Source organism: Gigantopelta aegis, chromosome 6 (assembly GCF_016097555.1).
Source record: "Gigantopelta aegis isolate Gae_Host chromosome 6, Gae_host_genome, whole genome shotgun sequence".
Lineage (NCBI taxonomy): Eukaryota > Metazoa > Mollusca > Gastropoda > Neomphalida > Peltospiridae > Gigantopelta > Gigantopelta aegis.
In genome coordinates this window covers 32,074,889-32,094,553 of record NC_054704.1, presented here as the reverse complement: position 1 = coordinate 32,094,553, position 19,665 = coordinate 32,074,889, and the positions used below count along the sequence as shown (strand labels likewise).

At 33.9% G+C, this 19,665-nt stretch overlaps 1 protein-coding gene across 2 annotated transcripts in view; it reads left to right on the top strand.

Moving 5' to 3' along the window:
* The window catches only part of LOC121376426 (sodium bicarbonate transporter-like protein 11), an 81,517-nt gene that overhangs the window by 40,576 nt on the left and 21,276 nt on the right, over nt 1–19,665 (top strand). For both annotated transcript variants that reach the window (XM_041504291.1, XM_041504290.1), the window contains one exon: nt 13,298–13,335. In XM_041504291.1, coding sequence (XP_041360225.1) covers nt 13,298–13,335 — 38 coding nt within the window. The remainder of the gene's footprint in view (nt 1–13,297; nt 13,336–19,665) is intronic.

The following is a 19,665-nucleotide window of genomic DNA, read 5'->3' as shown; positions in this document are numbered from 1 at the left end:
TGATGTCTGGAATGTCAGGAGAGGATTGTACAACAGTTGGTTAATACAGTGATTCCTGAACCATTGTTACATTTAATATGTACAGTTGGTTATGACGTCTTCAGATACATTTCCGTGCCTGTTAAATTGCCAATATTACTGCCTTTCAGTATCTCGATAGTCACTTATAATTGTTCATCTGTACCATATTAACTGTTAAGAGTGTACAAAAGAATTTTAATTCCAACTAATGAATGGTTTCCAAGGATACCAGTCAGTATTTCTAGAAGGATCTTTCACTTCCTGGACTACCGAGTACCTCATAGAACACTATTGGGTGTAATTAGTGTTTTTCAGGAATCATTCTGTGGATTTTATTGCAAAAGTTGATTTATCATCTACTCTGGTTATTCATTAGTGATAATTTCATGTCACATGAATAATAAATAAGAATATAAATACAACATCTATTTTACATTTTTTGTCGGATGAAGTTAATACGGTATTCAGTTTGATGAAACAATTTAAGTGTTGCTGAAGTGGTATGAAGTGGATTTTACAGTTATATGGAAAAGTGATAGTTCAGGTTTCACTAAATCTTTGTAACTATGGAGGTGACAAATTCTCTGTTTGATTCGGACCAGCAAGAAGCTTGGAACTATGGAGCAGTTGACCAAACTGAAAAAATGACAGTTACATTTTGTGCAGAAGATATCAAGAAATGTAAGATTCATTTAAATTTTTAGGTACAGTAACGGATGTATCATTCGATCAGTAAGTTTAAAAGTGTTTTAATATCTATGACTATTTAAAATGCGTAGATATATATGTGATTTCATGTAATGCTAAAGATAATGTTCAGTTTTATTATGGCATAAGTCATTCTAATCTTTGCAGAATAAGACCAGTATCTTATATATGTATTAAGGTTGTTATTTTCTATTTCTGTCTTTATTTTTACGTAGAGCCTCAAGTATAATTTTAATTATTAGCAATAGACTATTCCTTTTAAATTTCTTACAGTAATGTGTCATTCTTTGATTATACATGGCTGCTATCTTTGATTTCATAAAATAAATCCTAATATAAAATTCTTTCTAATGTATATCTTGTTAGTTATCTTAAAAAGGCTTCATGTTATGTAAAGTTGGGATTTTTTTAAACTTTAAATGTTAATGGCATTTTCACATGATGCTAATGATTACAGTATATATATATTTTTTAATGTGTGTGAGTGTATTTCTATAAAATTACATTTGATATATTTGTTCTTAGCGTTTGTTCCAAGTTTTTGTAAAAACAACAGCATTACTGTATAACCTTTGAAATAAGTGGCTTGATTTCCTCGAGGTAGCAGCTGTCAATAACATTTCTATTTTCTTTTATCAATTTAGTTGTTTTTTTAATCAGATCTAGTAACCAAATATCCTTTACTCCATAGGGAAGACCTATGACGATATATGATCAATACTATTCTTTAAAAATCCACATCACCTCTAAAGAAATAAAAGTAAGAAGTACATTCAGTCAAGATTCTTTTTCCATTTTATTTTTTATTTTTATTGTTTCAAAGTTGCCAGTAATTAACATGTGACCTTTCATGTAACTTTTAAATATTTGGTATGTCTTTTAGTAATGAAATATTTGTTTGTAAGCAGGAAGTACAAGTTTTAATTTGTGAAAAAAAGTTCTAAACAGAACGTATGAGCTTTGATTTTTTTTTTTCTGTATAGAAATATAAAAAATTTGTGTTGTTGCTAAAACTGCATTTCCATTAAAATGTGTTTGTGTGAAATCGGGTGAAACCGATGTTAAAATCATCAAAGTAAGCAATTAGTCCAAGAATTCAGGCAGATGAAACCTTAACGACTGGAGGATATAATAATTGAAGAATTGTCTCATTAAGACCAAAATTGGAGTCAATGGATTGTTTATTTGATATATGATGGATGAAACCAGTGGTGTATATGTTACAGTCATTGTGTAAAACCAGGCAATCTGTAGAATGCCTAAAAATTTCAAGCAATCTGTAAAGTAACTGATTCACTCAGGCAATCTGTATATTGCCTAAATATTTCAGGCAATATACACATTGCCTGACTTTTCAAGGTAATTTCTAGACACATTGCCTGAAATGAAAGATCCACCATTCATTGACAGCAATTGTTATAAAGGTAAACACGACTAGTGACAAAATGCAATATTATTTAATTCGCTACGGATTTGAGATAATAAAAACATTAAAACAAGTAAAAATCTAAACCAAACACATAATTGATAATTAAAACAACTGAATATACCGAGAAAGGATGAAAATAAAATTAACAGACAATGAATATACATGTATGTTAATAAATGTCATCAGTATAAAATAAAATTAACAGACAATGAATATACATGTATGTTAATAAATGTCATCAGTATAAAATAAAATTAACAGACAATGAATATACATGTATGTTAATAAATGTCATCAGTATAAAATAAAATCAGTGTATAACGTTGATTGGACAAAAACTTAATTCTGTGCTTGTTCTATAAAATGGCTAATACTGAAACTTAAAGAACACAACTGAAGCACATTGTTTGTTTCTTGGATGTGAGACATTTGGTAATTAAAACATGTTATCTCGCCTTCATGTAAAATTCTTTAATCTCATTGGTTGTTTGCCGTTGGACAAATCCCTTATCCCCCTGTGGGCGGAGCCAAATTCTCTTATACCCCGTCTGTAATTTCCAAGTTTCCAGCCGCCCCAGTTAATGCTAAAGCAATAATTAGATTATAAATAACATTGATAATCAATCAAGTATACACAATTAATTTTATTTTTACTATAAAATACACTATTTCAATACTTTTAAAAGCTGCAATGTTGAACTCGGCCACCTAATTACGGTCGTGGTGTTATTGTATTAATGCGCGATTAGCAACAGTTTTTTTTTTTTTTTTACTACATACATTTCTGATAAAAAAAAGTGTTTTTTTTATTTTATTTTTATTAATATCTGTTTCAGACAATTTCGTATTACAAACATTTGAAGTTAAAAACTCGTTTATCGATGGAACTATTTTTCGTCACTGGCAAGTGCTTTCGTTCGCGTCCGCGTGGTACGGCTCCTCCGTTAATAAATTGTTAACAATTATTGTCTGGCGTTATTTTAATTATTTGGCTATATGGTTTAACATGTCGGCAAGATAAATTCGTTGTAGAAGCATCTCTCAGGGTATATGGCTTTTTATGTACCCTCTGTGTGCTCTTTTACACCCTCGCCTTCGGCTCGGGGTAAAAGAACACACAGAGGGTACATAAAAAGCCATATACCCCTCGTGATGCTTCTACAACTTATATAGTCTTCAGAGAAAACCTGCTACATTTTTTCATTAACAGCAAGCATCTTTTATATGCACTTTCCCACAAAAGGGACCAAACATACCATGGCCTATGATATATATGAATCGTGGAATGTGGAAAACCCATCAGAGAATGGGTCCACCGAGAGGATTTGATCCTTCAACCTAAGCACCTGTGTGAGTGCTCAACCACTGACCTTTTCTGACACCCAATAGCCAATGTGTATTTTTGTTCAGGGGTGTCGTTAAACATTCATTCGTTCATTAATTCATTCATTCATTCATTCATTCATTCATTCATTCATTCGTTCGTTCGTTCGTTCGTTCGTTCGTTCGTTCGTTCGTTCATTCATTCATTCATTCATTCATTCATTCATTCATTCATTCGTTCATTCATTCATTCATTCATTCATTCATTCAATCAATCATTCATTCATTCAATCAATCATTCATTTATTCATTCACTTCACCAGCTGAGCTAGATTCTGGCTCTGCCAGTAATAAAACACAAAGCTGATGATTCATTGTAAATTTGCATGGTGGGATTTAGCTCAGTCAGTTGAGTGCTCACCTCAGGTGCTTGTGTCGCAGGATCGAACCACCTTGGTGGATTCATTCAACTGATTGGTTTTTTTTCCGTTCTAACCAGTGCACCACTGTGCTGTCCTGTCTGTGGGAAAGTGTATGTAAAAGATCCATTATTGCTAATGGTAAAAAATGTAGGAGGTTTCCTCTGATGACTACAAGTCAGAATTACCAAATATTTAACATACAATAGCCGATGATTAATTAATCAATGTGCTCTAGTGGTGTTGTTAAACAAAACCAATTTTCATTGTCAATTTCCTTCTATTGTCAATTCTAATACATTAACACTTTATCAATTCATTTTAACTCGATTTCCATGCAAATATCCAATTAGGGTTCAAGCACAACTGCCCAAGGTCTTTCAGCTATTCGGGCAGTCTGTCTAGGACAGGGATTGGTGATTATTATTTGGTGATTAGTAAACGAGAAGTCAGTGCAGAGGTCTTACGCTATTAAAACTCTGGATGGTAGCCAAAACTGATGGCTCACAAATATTATGCCACTGAAGCCAGTAAATACTTTTTTATGTACGTTCTGCTGTTATACGCCCACTAGAATGCTTTCTTTTCCAAATTTGACATGCAATAACCAATGATTGATTGAAAACTTATTATACAGCATAAAATATATTTACAAAAGGATTGTGTATAAGTTGTCCAATATACGAAAGCATCTCCTAAAGCCACTGATAAAAACAATTTGCTAGTGACTATTTTGTAAGATCATCCCAGTCATGCAATCCATCATGTGTGAAATTCAATAGCGACATCCTTGTCAATAATGTCCCTATGTAAACATTGGTGTAGTTTGAAGACCACTCTAATAAAGATATATTTTGTGATTAGAATAATAGTGATGATGATAATGTTTGTGACTACTCTTCATCTGTTTACAGTAGTTTTTCATTAAACCACTAAGCTGACCGTAATATGAAGAATACCTTTCTGTAACATAAGTAGGTTGGTCCAAGTCTGATTTTGTTCTGATTTGTCACACCTGGAATTAACTGTCCAAATGTTGGTTAATAAGTAAGAGACTGTTGGTATTCAATATTAGTTATTAGTGATTAGCCACAGTATGCCAGTGTGGCTGCTCATCTGCTTCTTCTTCTTACAACTACGGATATAAATACTACCACCCCCACCCCTAAGTCAATCAGAAAAAATTGGGGGTCAAGCTGCTCATTTCTGAGGGTAACGGGTAGCATCTATGACTATCCTAGTTCTGCACAAAATTCGAGTACTTTTTTTCACAGGTACCCCATACATGTTTCAAGCACAAGGCTACTTAACACAGTGGTACTAGATGAAATATAATTGCATACATTTTTTGCCCAGATGAAACTATTTTTTTTACAACCAACAAACTCACATTTATCACCAATCACAGGACTTGTGGTGTTCACTTTTCTATCAAAAGTTCGGTGCACCTTGAACTTTGACCCAGCTGGAAGTTATTTGGTTAAGTACTTCCTTAAGGGGCAAGATGTAGCCCAGTGGTAAAGCACTCGCTTGATGCATGGTCGATTTGGGATCAATCCCCATCTGTGGGCCCATTGGGCTATTTCTCATTCTAGCCAGTGCACCACGACTGGTATATCAAAGGCCATGGTATTTGATTTCCAGTTTGTGGGATGGTGCATATAAAAGATCCCTTGCTACTTATGGAAAAAAGTAGCAGGTTTCCACTCTAAGACTATATGTTAAAATTACCAAATATTTGACATCCAATAGCCAATGATTAATAAATCAATGTGCTCTAGTGATATCATTAAACAAAACAAACTTTTTACATCAAATTAAGGTTCAAGGACACTGTCCTGGGCACACACCTCAGCTATCTGGACTGTCTGAGAGTTGGTATAGTGGTCTTATATCTACGGTACCCAGTGAGTTGTTAAACTCGCTCTGGGTGGGAGCCAGTACTGGGAGGTATATTATAGTATATGCTGCATCATCTATACAACAGTGTGGTAATGTTAGTGTATTTTTAACACTGTTGACTATGTTTTATTTTGAAACTATATTTGACTTACATTTATTGTATATTGACAAGCATTGCTTGATTATAAAAAAAATAATTACTTTGTCTTTTTGAAAACCCCAAAACTTAATATCTAAAAAAAAAAAAAATCATAAACAAATGGTCCATTCATTAAAAGAATATTTTTGTACTCAGTGACATTTAAAATTCTGATTTAATAAAATCTGGAACACCTTTCCAATAGTTGTGATCGACCCTTACTTTATTACCTCCCGTGGTGATTATTAAATAAACTTCCCTAGTTTACCAGAAGGAAATGCAGTTCAGTATCTGACAGGTTTGTGTTAGCACACGACATCCATTATGATGGCTAATTGAACCACTATTTATCTGGGGAAAAGTACAAAAAAATCAATTAACTTTTCAATAATAGAGGATCCATTAACCTTAGCCATTAATAAATAAATGACAGCACTGTAAGTTTGTTATTCCATTGTTTTAATGCTCATGGTCTGCTTGTGTTAACCTTACAGTTACAGCAAAATTGATTTAAAAAAATAAAATTTTCAGTGTAAAACACAAGGTAAAATTCTCAGCATTTTGTCAATCAACTGTCAACATCTTCAGGAGAAAGCAAACCAAAATGGAATTTTATGTCACCATTATGTTAAAGTATAAACAATGTTGACGTGTTAGGATATGATGGTTTGTACAATTCTTGCCAGTGTGGCTGCCCATCTTACAACCACGGATATAAATACTACCACCCCCACCCCTAAGTCAATCAGAAAAAATTGGGGGTCAAGCTGCTCATTTCTGAGGGTAACGGGTAGCATCTATGACTATCCTAGTTCTGCACAAAATTCGAGTACTTTTTTTCACAGGTACCCCATACATGTTTCAAGCACAAGGCTACTTAACACAGTGGTACTAGATGAAATATAATTACATACATTTTTTGCCCAGATGAAACTATTTTTTTTACAACCAACAAACTCACATTTATCACCAATCACAGGACTTGTGGTGTTCACTTTTCTATCAAAAGTTCGGTGCACCTTGAACTTTGACCCAGCTGGAAGTTATTTGGTTAAGTACTTCCTTAAGGGGCAAGATGTAGCCCAGTGGTAAAGCACTCGCTTGATGCATGGTCGATTTGGGATCAATCCCCATCTGTGGGCCCATTGGGCTATTTCTCATTCTAGCCAGTGCACCACGACTGGTATATCAAAGGCCATGGTATTTGATTTCCAGTTTGTGGGATGGTGCATATAAAAGATCCCTTGCTACTTATGGAAAAAAGTAGCAGGTTTCCACTCTAAGACTATATGTTAAAATTACCAAATATTTGACATTCAATAGCCAATGATTAATAAATCAATGTGCTCTAGTGATATCATTAAACAAAACAAACTTTTTACATCAAATTAAGGTTCAAGGACACTGTCCTGGGCACACACCTCAGCTATCTGGACTGTCTGAGAGTTGGTATAGTGGTCTTATATCTACGGTACCCAGTGAATTGTTAAACTCGCTCTGGGTAGGAGCCAGTACTGGGAGGTATATTATAGTATATGCTGCATCATCTATACAACAGTGTGGTAATGTTAGTGTATTTTTAACACTGTTGACTATGTTTTATTTTGAAACTATATTTGACTTACATTTATTGTATATTGACAAGCATTGCTTGATTATAAAAAAATAATTACTTTGTCTTTTTGAAAACCCCAAAACTTAATATCTAAAAAAAAAAAAAATCATAAACAAATGGTCCATTCATTAAAAGAATGTTTTTGTACTCAGTGACATTTAAAATTCTGATTTAATAAAATCTGGAACACCTTTCCAATAGTTGTGATCGACCCTTACTTTATTACCTCCCGTGGTGATTATTAAATAAACTTCCCTAGTTTACCAGAAGGAAATGCAGTTCAGTATCTGACAGGTTTGTGTTAGCGCACGACATCCATTATGATGGCTAATTGAACCACTATTTATCTGGGGAAAAGTACAAAAAAATCAATTAACTTTTCAATAATAGAGGATCCATTAACCTTAGCCATTAATAAATAAATGACTGTTACATTTTTTTTACAGAGTTATTGTTCTTGAACTTAGGAGATATAAAAATTTGTTGGGCCCAGTAGGACACATTTATTGCTTTAGCAGTACTCTTAGAATGCTTGTTGTAACAAAAACTGTTCCTTTATTTGTACTCATATTTCTAGTAATATGAAACACAAAACAACCGGCTCCAATGGTACATGAATATTTTATGGCCGGCAGATGCTTAAATAATATCCCATTACAATCTCCCACCCAGAATGATTGTGAAGATCAATGGGGAGATGTAAGACCACTACATAAACCTCTGTCTCACTAACCAATCCGAATACTGTAAATTGTAAACTATTAAAATAGTACATTTTAAACTGTACTATTTTAAGATGAACATCTTAAAATGTAATGAAATCCAAATATGTGACATATTAGCAGCATAATTTTTTTTTTTTTATCCCACTGCCCGTTTTTCTTTCTCTCCTTTGAATTCCATCTCATTTATTCCCGATTTGGCAACTCCTCCTATCTTTCAACTTCTTTCACTGTCCACCTCCACATCCCAGTCCTTGTCTCTCCATCTGCGGCAGATGCTTGTCTCTTGTGACTATTTGTGTCAGTTGGCAGCATAAATCATAGTGAGATCATCATATCAGAAACTTTAAAAAAAGAAGCTTAACCTGTAGAATGAGCTAAAATAATACTTTAGATCAATTTTGACATTATGAAGCTTACAGACAACTTACATTTAGTTGAAAATTGCAGTAATGTGTATGCTAACTAATTACTGTTGTTTGCTATCCTTTTAGTTTAATCAATAGCATATAACTATTGTTGTATGGTCAGTTAATCACTGACAAAACAATGGCACAATTTTTTTTTGGTATAGTCTGTTGTACTTATCACTAACTTCAATGTCATAAAATATTAGGGTCTTGATTGCCCTTGCTAAATTTGCTCAAATGTGATGCTTGCTAACAGTTCCCAATTTACAGTAAAGGATGTGTATGTTTGAACCATTAATGGATATAAGCACAGATATACATTAAAATGAAATGATAAACCAAAAACTGTTATTATTTATGAGACTATCTTTAAAGATATGGACATGTTATTCATGAAAGGATTGATTTTTTAGTTACTTCCAGACATTTTCAATTATTTAATGATTTGTTTGCAGATGATTTTTTATTTTTTTTAATACCCAGATGAATGCAAAAGAAATAACAGACAATCCTTATTATTAAATTTGAAACGTAGTAACTAATAATAATACATGTACTAAAAGATCATATTTTATTTTGAATAATTTGTTGTGGTTTACACAATAATGCTCAATAAAACAAAGTACCAATATAAAGTGACGTCATCGGGTATGATGTTCTCTGACAATGTTACTGTTACGTTCATCGAGAAATGAATAAACTCATGTTGCTATGGCTGGACCAATGGGATGATGTTAAATTGAATGTAATGGAATATAATCAGGGTCATACCCTCTGGGGTGGGAGGGAGGCAGGGAGTGGCAGGGAGGGGGGCAGGGAGGGGCAGTTGCCCCCTGAGAATCTCACCTTTTGTTGTTGTTTTTACTCCAGAAAATAGCATACACATCTCAGGGTTTAATTTTTATTGTGTTTCATTTGTTTATAAAAAGTAGTGCCCCCCTCCCCAGGATTTTGATCAGGGTATGGCCCTGATAATCATCTTAAGTTCTCAGCTAATTATCTACTAATTAAACTTGTTTAAAAGAATGGCTGTCTTTAATCACATGGTGGCAAATTAAGGACCAAGTCAAACATTGTTTAGTGGTAAGCAAAAAAATAAAAAATCAGGTTTGCCATATAGACTATTTTGGGCATATATTATATGGTTTTATCCATATATACCGGTACATATATAAAAAAATGTTGCAGCTTTATCAATAGGAGTAACCTATGTGGAAGTAGCAGGTTTATTCTCTGTGTCTTTTGACAAGACATCGAAATCACCAAATAGCTGAACTTTAAAAATGTGTTTTTCCTTTCAAAATGTTTTTTTTTTATTCCTTTATCCTTATACATTATACAATCAAATACTAGTCTTTGATTTTTCAGTTGTGGTGCACTAGGATCAATTCCTGTTGGTGGAGCCATTGGGCTATTTCTCATTCCAGCCAGTGCATCATGACTGGTATATCAAAGGCTGTGGTATGTGCTATTCTGTCTGTGGGATGGTGCATATAAAAGATCCCTTTCTACTAATGGAAAAATGTTGCAGGTTTCCTCATTAAAACTATATGTCAAAATGTTTGACATCCAATAGCCAATGATTAATAAATCAATGTGCTCTAGTGGTGTCATCAAACAAAACAAACTTAAAGGGAAAATGATACTATTACACGCAGTGCTACTATATTGAGCAGGAGTAGACTCGTTAACTAGCAAAATGATAGCGGTGTGAGGTCATTAAGGATAGGTTTAGCAATGAAACATACACAGTGACGTAACAAACAAAAAACATCCATCTATATAGGCTATAGCCATAGTTTGCTTTTAGTTTTCAAAACATGTTTTTCATATATAATGTTTTGCTTGTGTCAACATAGGGACAAAAAGAAAACAGTTTTGGCAAAAAGAGATAATGTGCTGTGAAATTAAATACAATTTGATCAAAAATTGTATGATTTAAGGAGACTGTGTAGTCCTAAAATGGACGGCAATCACAGGACTGTCATTTTGGCTTTGTATTCAATAAAATATCACATATTTGTAATTTGTTTGACTAGTTCGTCACATTTGACAGGCAGGTCATTTTATGACATTAGTATTAGTACATACAGATGTATGGGAATAACTACTCCCCCCCCCCCAATCCTCCACCCCGACCCCACCCCCACACCCACACACAATTGAATTTTTTATGGAAAATAATGTTATTTGTATTGTTTGTGTTTTTAAGAACATCATTGATCACTCCAATGAAGTTGTTTTTAAAACAAAAGTGTTCAAATGATTTATAGTGGAATTTTTATGAATTTTTATTTATGTATGGGGTATTTCAAGCTCTGACTGTAAAACAAGTTTCATCAGTGACAGTACATTTTTATTATCTCATATTGATTTGCTCACCCAGCATTACTATCTGTGAAAAAATTATAAAGGTGGCCTTTTAGATCCTGTATACAATTTTAAAATAAATAGTAAATATTTTAAGTAACTTTTTCCTTTTGTTCCAATGTATTTAAAACTGCATTTTAATTTAGTAGTGAAGATATACTTGTGTCATTTTAAGCAACAGAACTAATGTTCTCTTTGTTATGTTACTGAAAAGTTTAAAATTAAATATGGTTAATGGATATAAAAATGGAAATGTCATAATGATTCACTTTATGGCACGTGGATCAAAATTTTGTCCAGTGATCTAGGATTTATTTTGATATTCCAGTAATATAAGGATATCTTTATAATAATTAAAAATTTCAAGAAGGTGTAATGACTTTTAAATTTTGCTCCAATAATCTGATGATTTCCCCTGAAGTTGTGATGAACTGAATCAATATGGTTAAAACTCCAGGGTGAATTCAGAGAAACATTGCTTTGTATGACCACTCCAACCTCGGGCAGATGTTCTGTCACTGAGCCAAATTTCACCGAATATTTAATATGCCACCGCTGATCTTCAACTTTCTCAAGATATTCCATATTGCTTTTCAAACTGTTTACAATTCTCTCGTAATTCCATTATACCCTGGAGAAGGATATTCTGTTTTTAGAAAACAAGTCAGTTTTTTTAAAAACAAAGGGAAAAATAATATTTGAATATTAATACTGCTATATCAAGTACATTTTACAATTTGTCTAAGACATGCTATAAAATTACCAAATCTAATAACACCTTGCTTTGTTTGAGATTATTGACAGATGGATGAATGTTTAGCATAAGATATGTTCCAAAAATCACAGGTGGAGGATGGGGATAGAGGGTAGGCAGTGTTTTCAACACTTATCGCCCATACAGTGAAATGTTGGTTTTAATTGTATTTATACCATGGCCACAACAGTCTTCAAAGTGATCTGGCCAAACACCAAGTGTGCGGCCCTGTAGTGCCTTGAATTGTAATAAATTACCTGAATTGTAATACCTGCCTTGAATTGTAATAAAAACTGACCTGATTTGTAATAACCAGAGCTGCCTTGAATTATACTACAGGCCCTCAATTGTCGGGTTTGTGGCCATCTTATAATCCCATTTAATCCCTAGGGATTTTAATGTATTCTAATCTGTTTTGAGGCACTACATGTTGTTTGAGTAATATTTTTTTCACATGCATTAGGGTATGTGAGTGGTGATTTGGTGTTCTATAAAGTTCCAGATGATGTTCTATATACCCCTAGAAATATTTACCCTTGAATGGTGTGAATGCAACATTCTAGTATTTGAGGCACACTATGTTGATTGTTGTTGACTTTATAAAATATATTTTTTGGGGGGACATATTTAAGTACATGAAAGAGCAGAAGCTATCTTGTAATTTAAATAGATACTCTGGCTTTATGTCACAATGAAATGGCTGTGATAAGAGTGAAATATTGTTGAACCCCCCCCCCAAAAAAAAAAACCTCACATAAAAAACAACAACAACAACACAACCTAACTCCAAGCAAATATCTACACACATACTAACTGAAATGCTGATTTTTGGTTGAGTTATCTAAATAATATGTAGATATGCATGTTTATGAGATTGAGTTGTTTAAGTAATGTTATAGTGATGAAAAAGGTATTTGGGGCATATACTCTTTTGTTCTAACATATGTAAAGTTAAAAGTTAAAGTTTATTATGTATAACGACACATTGATCATCGGCTATTGGATATCAAACATTTGGTAATTTTGACACATAGTCATCAGAGGAAACCCACTACATTTTTTTAATGCAGCAAGGGTTCTTTTATATGCACTTTCACAGACAGGATAGCACATACAACGGCCTTTGACCAGTTTGTAGTGCAGTGGTTGGAATGAGAAAAAAACTAACCCCAGGCGAACACTCAACTGTAAAGGAAGGCATATATATTTTACTAAATTGAAGTACATACTAGTATGCTGTATATTAATGACAAGCTAATATAAAAAATGTGATAATAATGTACTACAGGCATTTCAAATCTGTAGCCTACACACATGTACAAAATTAGATGCTTGAACAATTTTTAAAAATTAGATGCTTGAATTAATTTTAATGTGTTTTATTAGTTTTGTTTTAGGTAGTGTTTCAGCTAGATCCGGACTGGCCTGACCCTTTTCAGCACACTTAAAGCATACATTTTCGTACATGTATTTTTATTTTTTCAGATGGTGACGAAGTTAATTTGCTTCATGGCAAGTTCGAGGTAAATAATTTTTCAATATCATTGTACTACTTTCATAACTAAGATCCAAATATTTTTGTTTATTTATTTATTTATTTATTTATTTATTTTGTTATTATTATTTATTCATTTTGTTCATTATTTTTTCTTTCTTTTGCTCTCTTTCTTCCTTTTTATATTTTTATCTTCCCCTCTTTCTTTCTCTTTAACTGTCAGTCTGACTGGGATCGATCCCCATTGGTGGGTCCATTGGGCTATTTCTCATTCCAGCCAGTGCTCCACAACTGGTATATCAAAGACCGTGGTATGTACTACCCTGTTTGTGGGATGGTGTATATAAAAGATCCCTTGCTGCTAATCGAAAAGAGTAGCCCATGAAGTGGTGACAGCGGGTTTCCTCTCTCAATATCTGTGTGTGGTCCTTAACCATATGTCTGATGCCATATAACCGTACATAAAATGTGTTGAGTGTGTCATTAAAACACTTCTTTCTTTCTTTGGTTTTTTCTTTCTTTCATTCTTTCTTTTTTCTTACTTCTGGTGTATTGATTACCTCATCTCTGTGATCAGAATTTCATGCTATAATGGGAATCATCTGTAACCACCACCACCTATCTATATATAAAGCACATAAGTACGTGGATTAGCAGGTATGTGAATACCGCCTACACAGAAGGATCAGGTTTTTGTACATCACATGACCTTTATGAACTTTCATCTGCAGCTTCAATGGTATGTTAAAACTACAGCTGCGAGACATCTTTACGAGTTAATTCATATTATCGTCTTTCTCCAGGCCATTACACAGAATTATTCTACTTGGTATAATCGGGACTTGCAATCAATAACCTTTAGTAGTTTCTTTTGTAGAAGTCACAATGTTGCCAGCATGCCTATTTCTACATGTGTTGGAGTGTATCCCGCTGGCAGAAATTGTACTTAATTGGTTTTTAATTGGGTTCTTCTCCTTAAACACGCTGTTATTAGTGAAATATTAACTGTAAGTTTATCTATGCATGGTGTCGGGGAGGGAAGAAAAAAAAAAGAAAAAAAAAGTTTGTTTAATGACACCACTAGAGCACACGGGAGGGAAGAATGTACAAATTGTATTTAATTGGTTTTTAATTGGGTTCTTCTCCTTAAACACGCTGTTATTAGTGAAATATTCACTGTGAATTTATCTATGCATGGTGTCGGGGAGGGAAGAAAAAAAAAAAAAGAAAAAAGTTTGTTTAATGACACCACTAGAGCACACGGGAGGGAAGAATGTACAAATTGTATTTAATTGGTTTTTAATTGGGTTCTTCTCCTTAAACACACTGTTATTAGTGACATATTCACTGTGAATTTATCTACGCATGGTGTCGGGGGAGAGAAGAAAAAAAAAGAAAAAAAAGTTTGTTTAATGACACCACTAGAGCACACGGGAGGAAAGAATGTACAAACTGTACTTAATTTGTTTTTAATTAGGTTCTTCTCCTTAAACACGCTGTTATTAGTGAAATATTCACTGTGAATTTATCTATCAAGATGGGAAGAAAAAAAAAGAATAAAGTTTTGTTTTGTTTAATGACACCACTAGAGCATATCGGAGGGAAGAATGTAGTTCAGTGGTAGAGTTTTCTCCTAAGTATATATGAGTTAAAAGAATCAGTTCCCTCTGTCCAATGTATCCTCAACAATCAGTGTATCAACAGCCATGGTATGTGCTGACCTTTCTGTGGAAAAGTGAATACCAAAGATTCCTTACATATAATTAGTAAACAAATATATCAGGGGCTGAAATATTGCCGTCCCAACCAGTTTTTGCTGATCAAAATCACCATTTTACATTTATACTTTATGATAATTATTTTATATTTATACTTTATGATCATGTTTAATTCAGTCTGGTAGAATTTGTAGCTTACCGAACCAAATATCTCACAGGAATTTCAGCCTGTTTCGACCCCTTTATATATTATATATTGTCTGTGGTGGCACTATACACCAAGTGCTGTTCCACTATACACAGAGCTCAGTCTGTATGTGGGATGGTGCATATAAAAGATCCCTTGCTGCTAATGGAAAACTGTAGCATGTTTCCTCTCTAAGACTATATGCTAAAATGACCAACTGTTTGACATCCATTAGCCAATGATAAAGAACACAATGTGCTCTAGTGGTGGCATTAAAAAACAACAAATTTACACTTTATTTTGCTTAGTCAGCCCGAGGTGCTTGGGTTAAAGAATTGAACATCCTTGGTGAAGCTATTGGGTTTTTCCAATCCCAACCGGTAAATCAAAGGCTGTGGTATGTGCTGTTCTGTCTGTAGGAAAGTGCATATAAAAGATCACTTGCTGCTAATGAAAAAATGTAGTGGGTTTCCTTTGAAAAATATATATAAGAATTTAAAAAAATTGACATCCATTAGCCAATACCGGTAATTAATATACTTTATGTCTATATAATTCATTTCATGAAACAAAACAAATTTTATTCGAGAATTGGTCACATTTTGTGGAGAAGGGGAAGATATCCTAGTTGTTATTTTATTCCTGGTGGGTCTGGTGCCTTGTTCGAGAATTGGTCACATTTTGTGGAGAAGGGGAAGATATCCTAGTTGTTATTTTATTCCTGGTGGGTCTGGTGCCTTGTTCGAGAATTGGTCACATTTTGTGGAGAAGGGGAAGATATCCTAGTTGTTATTTTATTCCTGGTGGGTCTGGTGCCTTGTTCGAGAATTGATCACATTTTGTGGAGAAGGGGAAGATATCCTAGTTGTTATTTTATTCCTGGTAGGTCTGGTGCCTTGTTCGAGAATTGGTCACATTTTGTGGAGAAGGGGAAGATATCCTAGTTGTTATTTTATTCCTGGTGGGTCTGGTGCCTTGTTCGAGAATTGGTCACATTTTGTGGAGAAGGGGAAGATATCCTAGTTGTTATTTTATTTCTGGTGGGTCTGGTGCCTTGTTCGAGAATTGGTCACATTTTGTGGAGAAGGGGAAGATATCCTAGTTGTTATTTTATTCCTGGTGGGTCTGGTGCCTTGTTCGAGAATTGGTCACATTTTGTGGAGAAGGGGAAGATATCCTAGTTGTTATTTTATTCCTGGTGGGTCTGGTGCCTTGTTCGAGAATTGGTCATATTTTGTGGAGAAGGGGAAGATATCCTAGTTGTTATTTTATTCCTGGTGGGTCTGGTGCCTTGTTTGAGAATTGGTCACATTTTGTGGAGAAGGGGAAGATATCCTAGTTATTTTATTCCTGGTGGGTCTGATGCCTTGTTTGAGAATTGGTCACATTTTGTGGAGAAGGGGAAGATATCCTAGTTGTTATTTTATTCCTGGTGGGTCTGGTGCCTTGTTCGAGAATTGGTCACATTTTGTGGAGAAGGGGAAGATATCCTAGTTGTTATTTTATTCCTGGTGGGTCTGGTGCCTTGCTTAATGCATAGAGGGCAGGACGTAGCCCAGTGGTAAAATGCTCGCTTGATGCGTCTAGGATCGATGCCCGTCAGTGGGCTTATTGGGCTATTTCTCACTCTAGCCAGTGCACCACAACTGGTATATCAAAGGCCATGGTTATGTGCTATCCTGTCTGTGGGATATAAAAGATCCCTTACTACTACTAGGAAAATGTAGCGGGTTTCATCTCTATGACTGTGTCAAAATGACCAAATGTCTGACATCCAATAGTGATGATTAATAAATCAATGTGCTCTAGCGGTGTCGTTAAACAAAACAAAACTTTTTCTTAATGCATAGTTGATTTAAATAATATTTTATTTTGTGGGCGATGTGTATACACAAAATGTTACCTTTACTCCACCCTTCACATAATAATTTGTGTTCTTATTAAAATTTAAAAAAAAGAGAGAAGAATATTAGTAATATTAAATAAGTCTCTAGCAGATTACAGTGCATAAAAAAATCCAAGAAAATGATAAATCAATATTAAATTGTTAATTCTAACAAAAGACGTCTGATATTTACAACATGCTGATGACAGAGTTCCTGTAATTGTGTAGACACAGATTTATGTGTGAGGTTTATAGGGCCTCACTTTTCCCATATATTTTCACCCATTATTTTATGAACCAGACCATCAAGATATTTGGCTTGAAAATTGTTGATCCTATCAGAATTATGTACGACATTTGCAAGATGCAGATAAAAGAATTCCCACACAATGTCTAGACAAAGATTTATGTGTAATGCTATTTATGACTTCAGTGTACTGGTATATCATCATCATCAGCTGGTTCATAAAAAAGACAATCAGCAGTAGTTGACAATTGTAAAATACAGATGAGAAAATGTCGGTAAAATGTCTATACTTAAAAATAAAAGTTAGTGTAAGTTTTAAATTTAGCCTCAATCTATTCAGTTCATTTTCATCAATTGTATTTATATGAATTTCTTAACTTGAGACCTGGATACATTAAAGAGCTCAGTATTTAACTGTTTATAAACTTGTGAACTGGATACATTAAAGATCTCAGTATTTAACAGTTTCTTAACTTGTGAACAGGATACATTAAAGATCTCAGTATTTAACTGTTTCTTAACTTGTGAACAGGATACATTAAAGATATCAATATTTAACTGTTTCTTAACTTGTGAACAGAATATATTAAATATTTCAGTATTTAACTGTTTCTTAACTTATGAACAGGATACATTAAATATATCAGAATTTAACTGTTTCTTAACTTGTGAACTGGATACATTAAAGATCTCAGTATTTAAATGTTTCTTACTTGTGAACAGGATACATTAAAGATCTCAATATTTAACTGTTTCTTAACATGTGAACAGGACACATTAAAGATATCAATATTTAGCTGTTTCTTAACGTATGAACAGGACACTTTAAAGATATCAATATTTAACTGTTTCTTAACTTGTGAACAGGATACATTAAAGATCTCAATATTTAACTGTTTCTTAACATGTGAACAGGACACATTAAAGATATCAATATTTAGCTGTTTCTTAACGTATGAACAGGACACTTTAAAGATATCAATATTTAACTGTTTCTTAACTTGTGAACAGGATACATTAAAGATCTCAGTATTTAACTGTTTCTTAACTTGTGAACAGGATACATTAAAAATCTGTGTATTTAACTGTTTCTTAACTTGTGAACAGGATACATTAAAGATCTCAGTATTTAACTCTTTCTTAACTTGTGAACAGGATACATTAAAGATCTCAGTATTTAACTCTTTCTTAACTTGTGAACAGGATACATTAAAGATCTCAGTATTTAACTCTTTCTTAACTTGATGGTGTATTGGTTAAGCCATTTAGTTTAATCATGGATATCAAACATTTGGTAATTTTGACATATAGTCTTAGAGAGGAAACCCGCTACATTTTCCCATTAGCAGCAAGGGATCTTTTATATGCACCATCCCACAGACAGAATAGCACATACCATGTCCTTTGATATACCAGTCGTGGTACACTGGCTGGAACGAGAAATAGCCCAATAGGCCCACTGATGGGGATTGATCCCAAACTGACTGCACATCAGACTTTACCACTGGGCTACTTCCCCCCCCCCCCCCCCCCAACCCCAGTTGAATTATTACTTGTTCTAATTTATGTTCCATGACTGATGCAGTTACTTTATGTTGAATTTTAAGCAGAGAAGACGGCGAGTCTTTCAGTAGTAAAAATTAATCTTTGAAAAAACAAAATTGTATATGCACTATCCTACAGACAGGATAGTACATACCATGGCCTTTGATAAACCAGTTGAAGTGTTCTGGCTGGAATCCCACACCGACTGTGCATCAAGCTAGCACTTTACCACTGGGCTACATCCAGCCCAAAACAGATTGATAGATGCTGGGAATTCCCATTGCAGTATCAGTTACAACTTGATTGAGTACACAGCTTAGCGGAAAACTATAAGGCTACAACATCATTTGTTTCTTCACCATACTCACTGTCTTGTCCTGGACAGCTTGGTAGCTGATATACATGCAAAGAATCATCTGTTTGAACTGCAGATGAATATAAGCACGCAAATATTTATAAAATGAAATGATTACATGTGTTACTTTGTATTTTAACAACTTAATTTAAAGAAACTATTTTTGCCTTAAAGTAATAATTTTAAATTAATGAATGCTGTAATATATTGGTACATACACATTTATCAAATATTTAAAAAAAAAAAAGGTCAGTCATTTGTTTTCCATCCCTGCTGCTAGAATTATTTCACCAACATAAATGGACATTGACTGGACGTGGACCTCATTCCATCAAGCAGTGTTAGCACTAAGATCACCGTATGCGTATAACTACCTTATGCAGTTAAGGTGATCGTGATGCAGTTAAGGTGATCGTAGCAC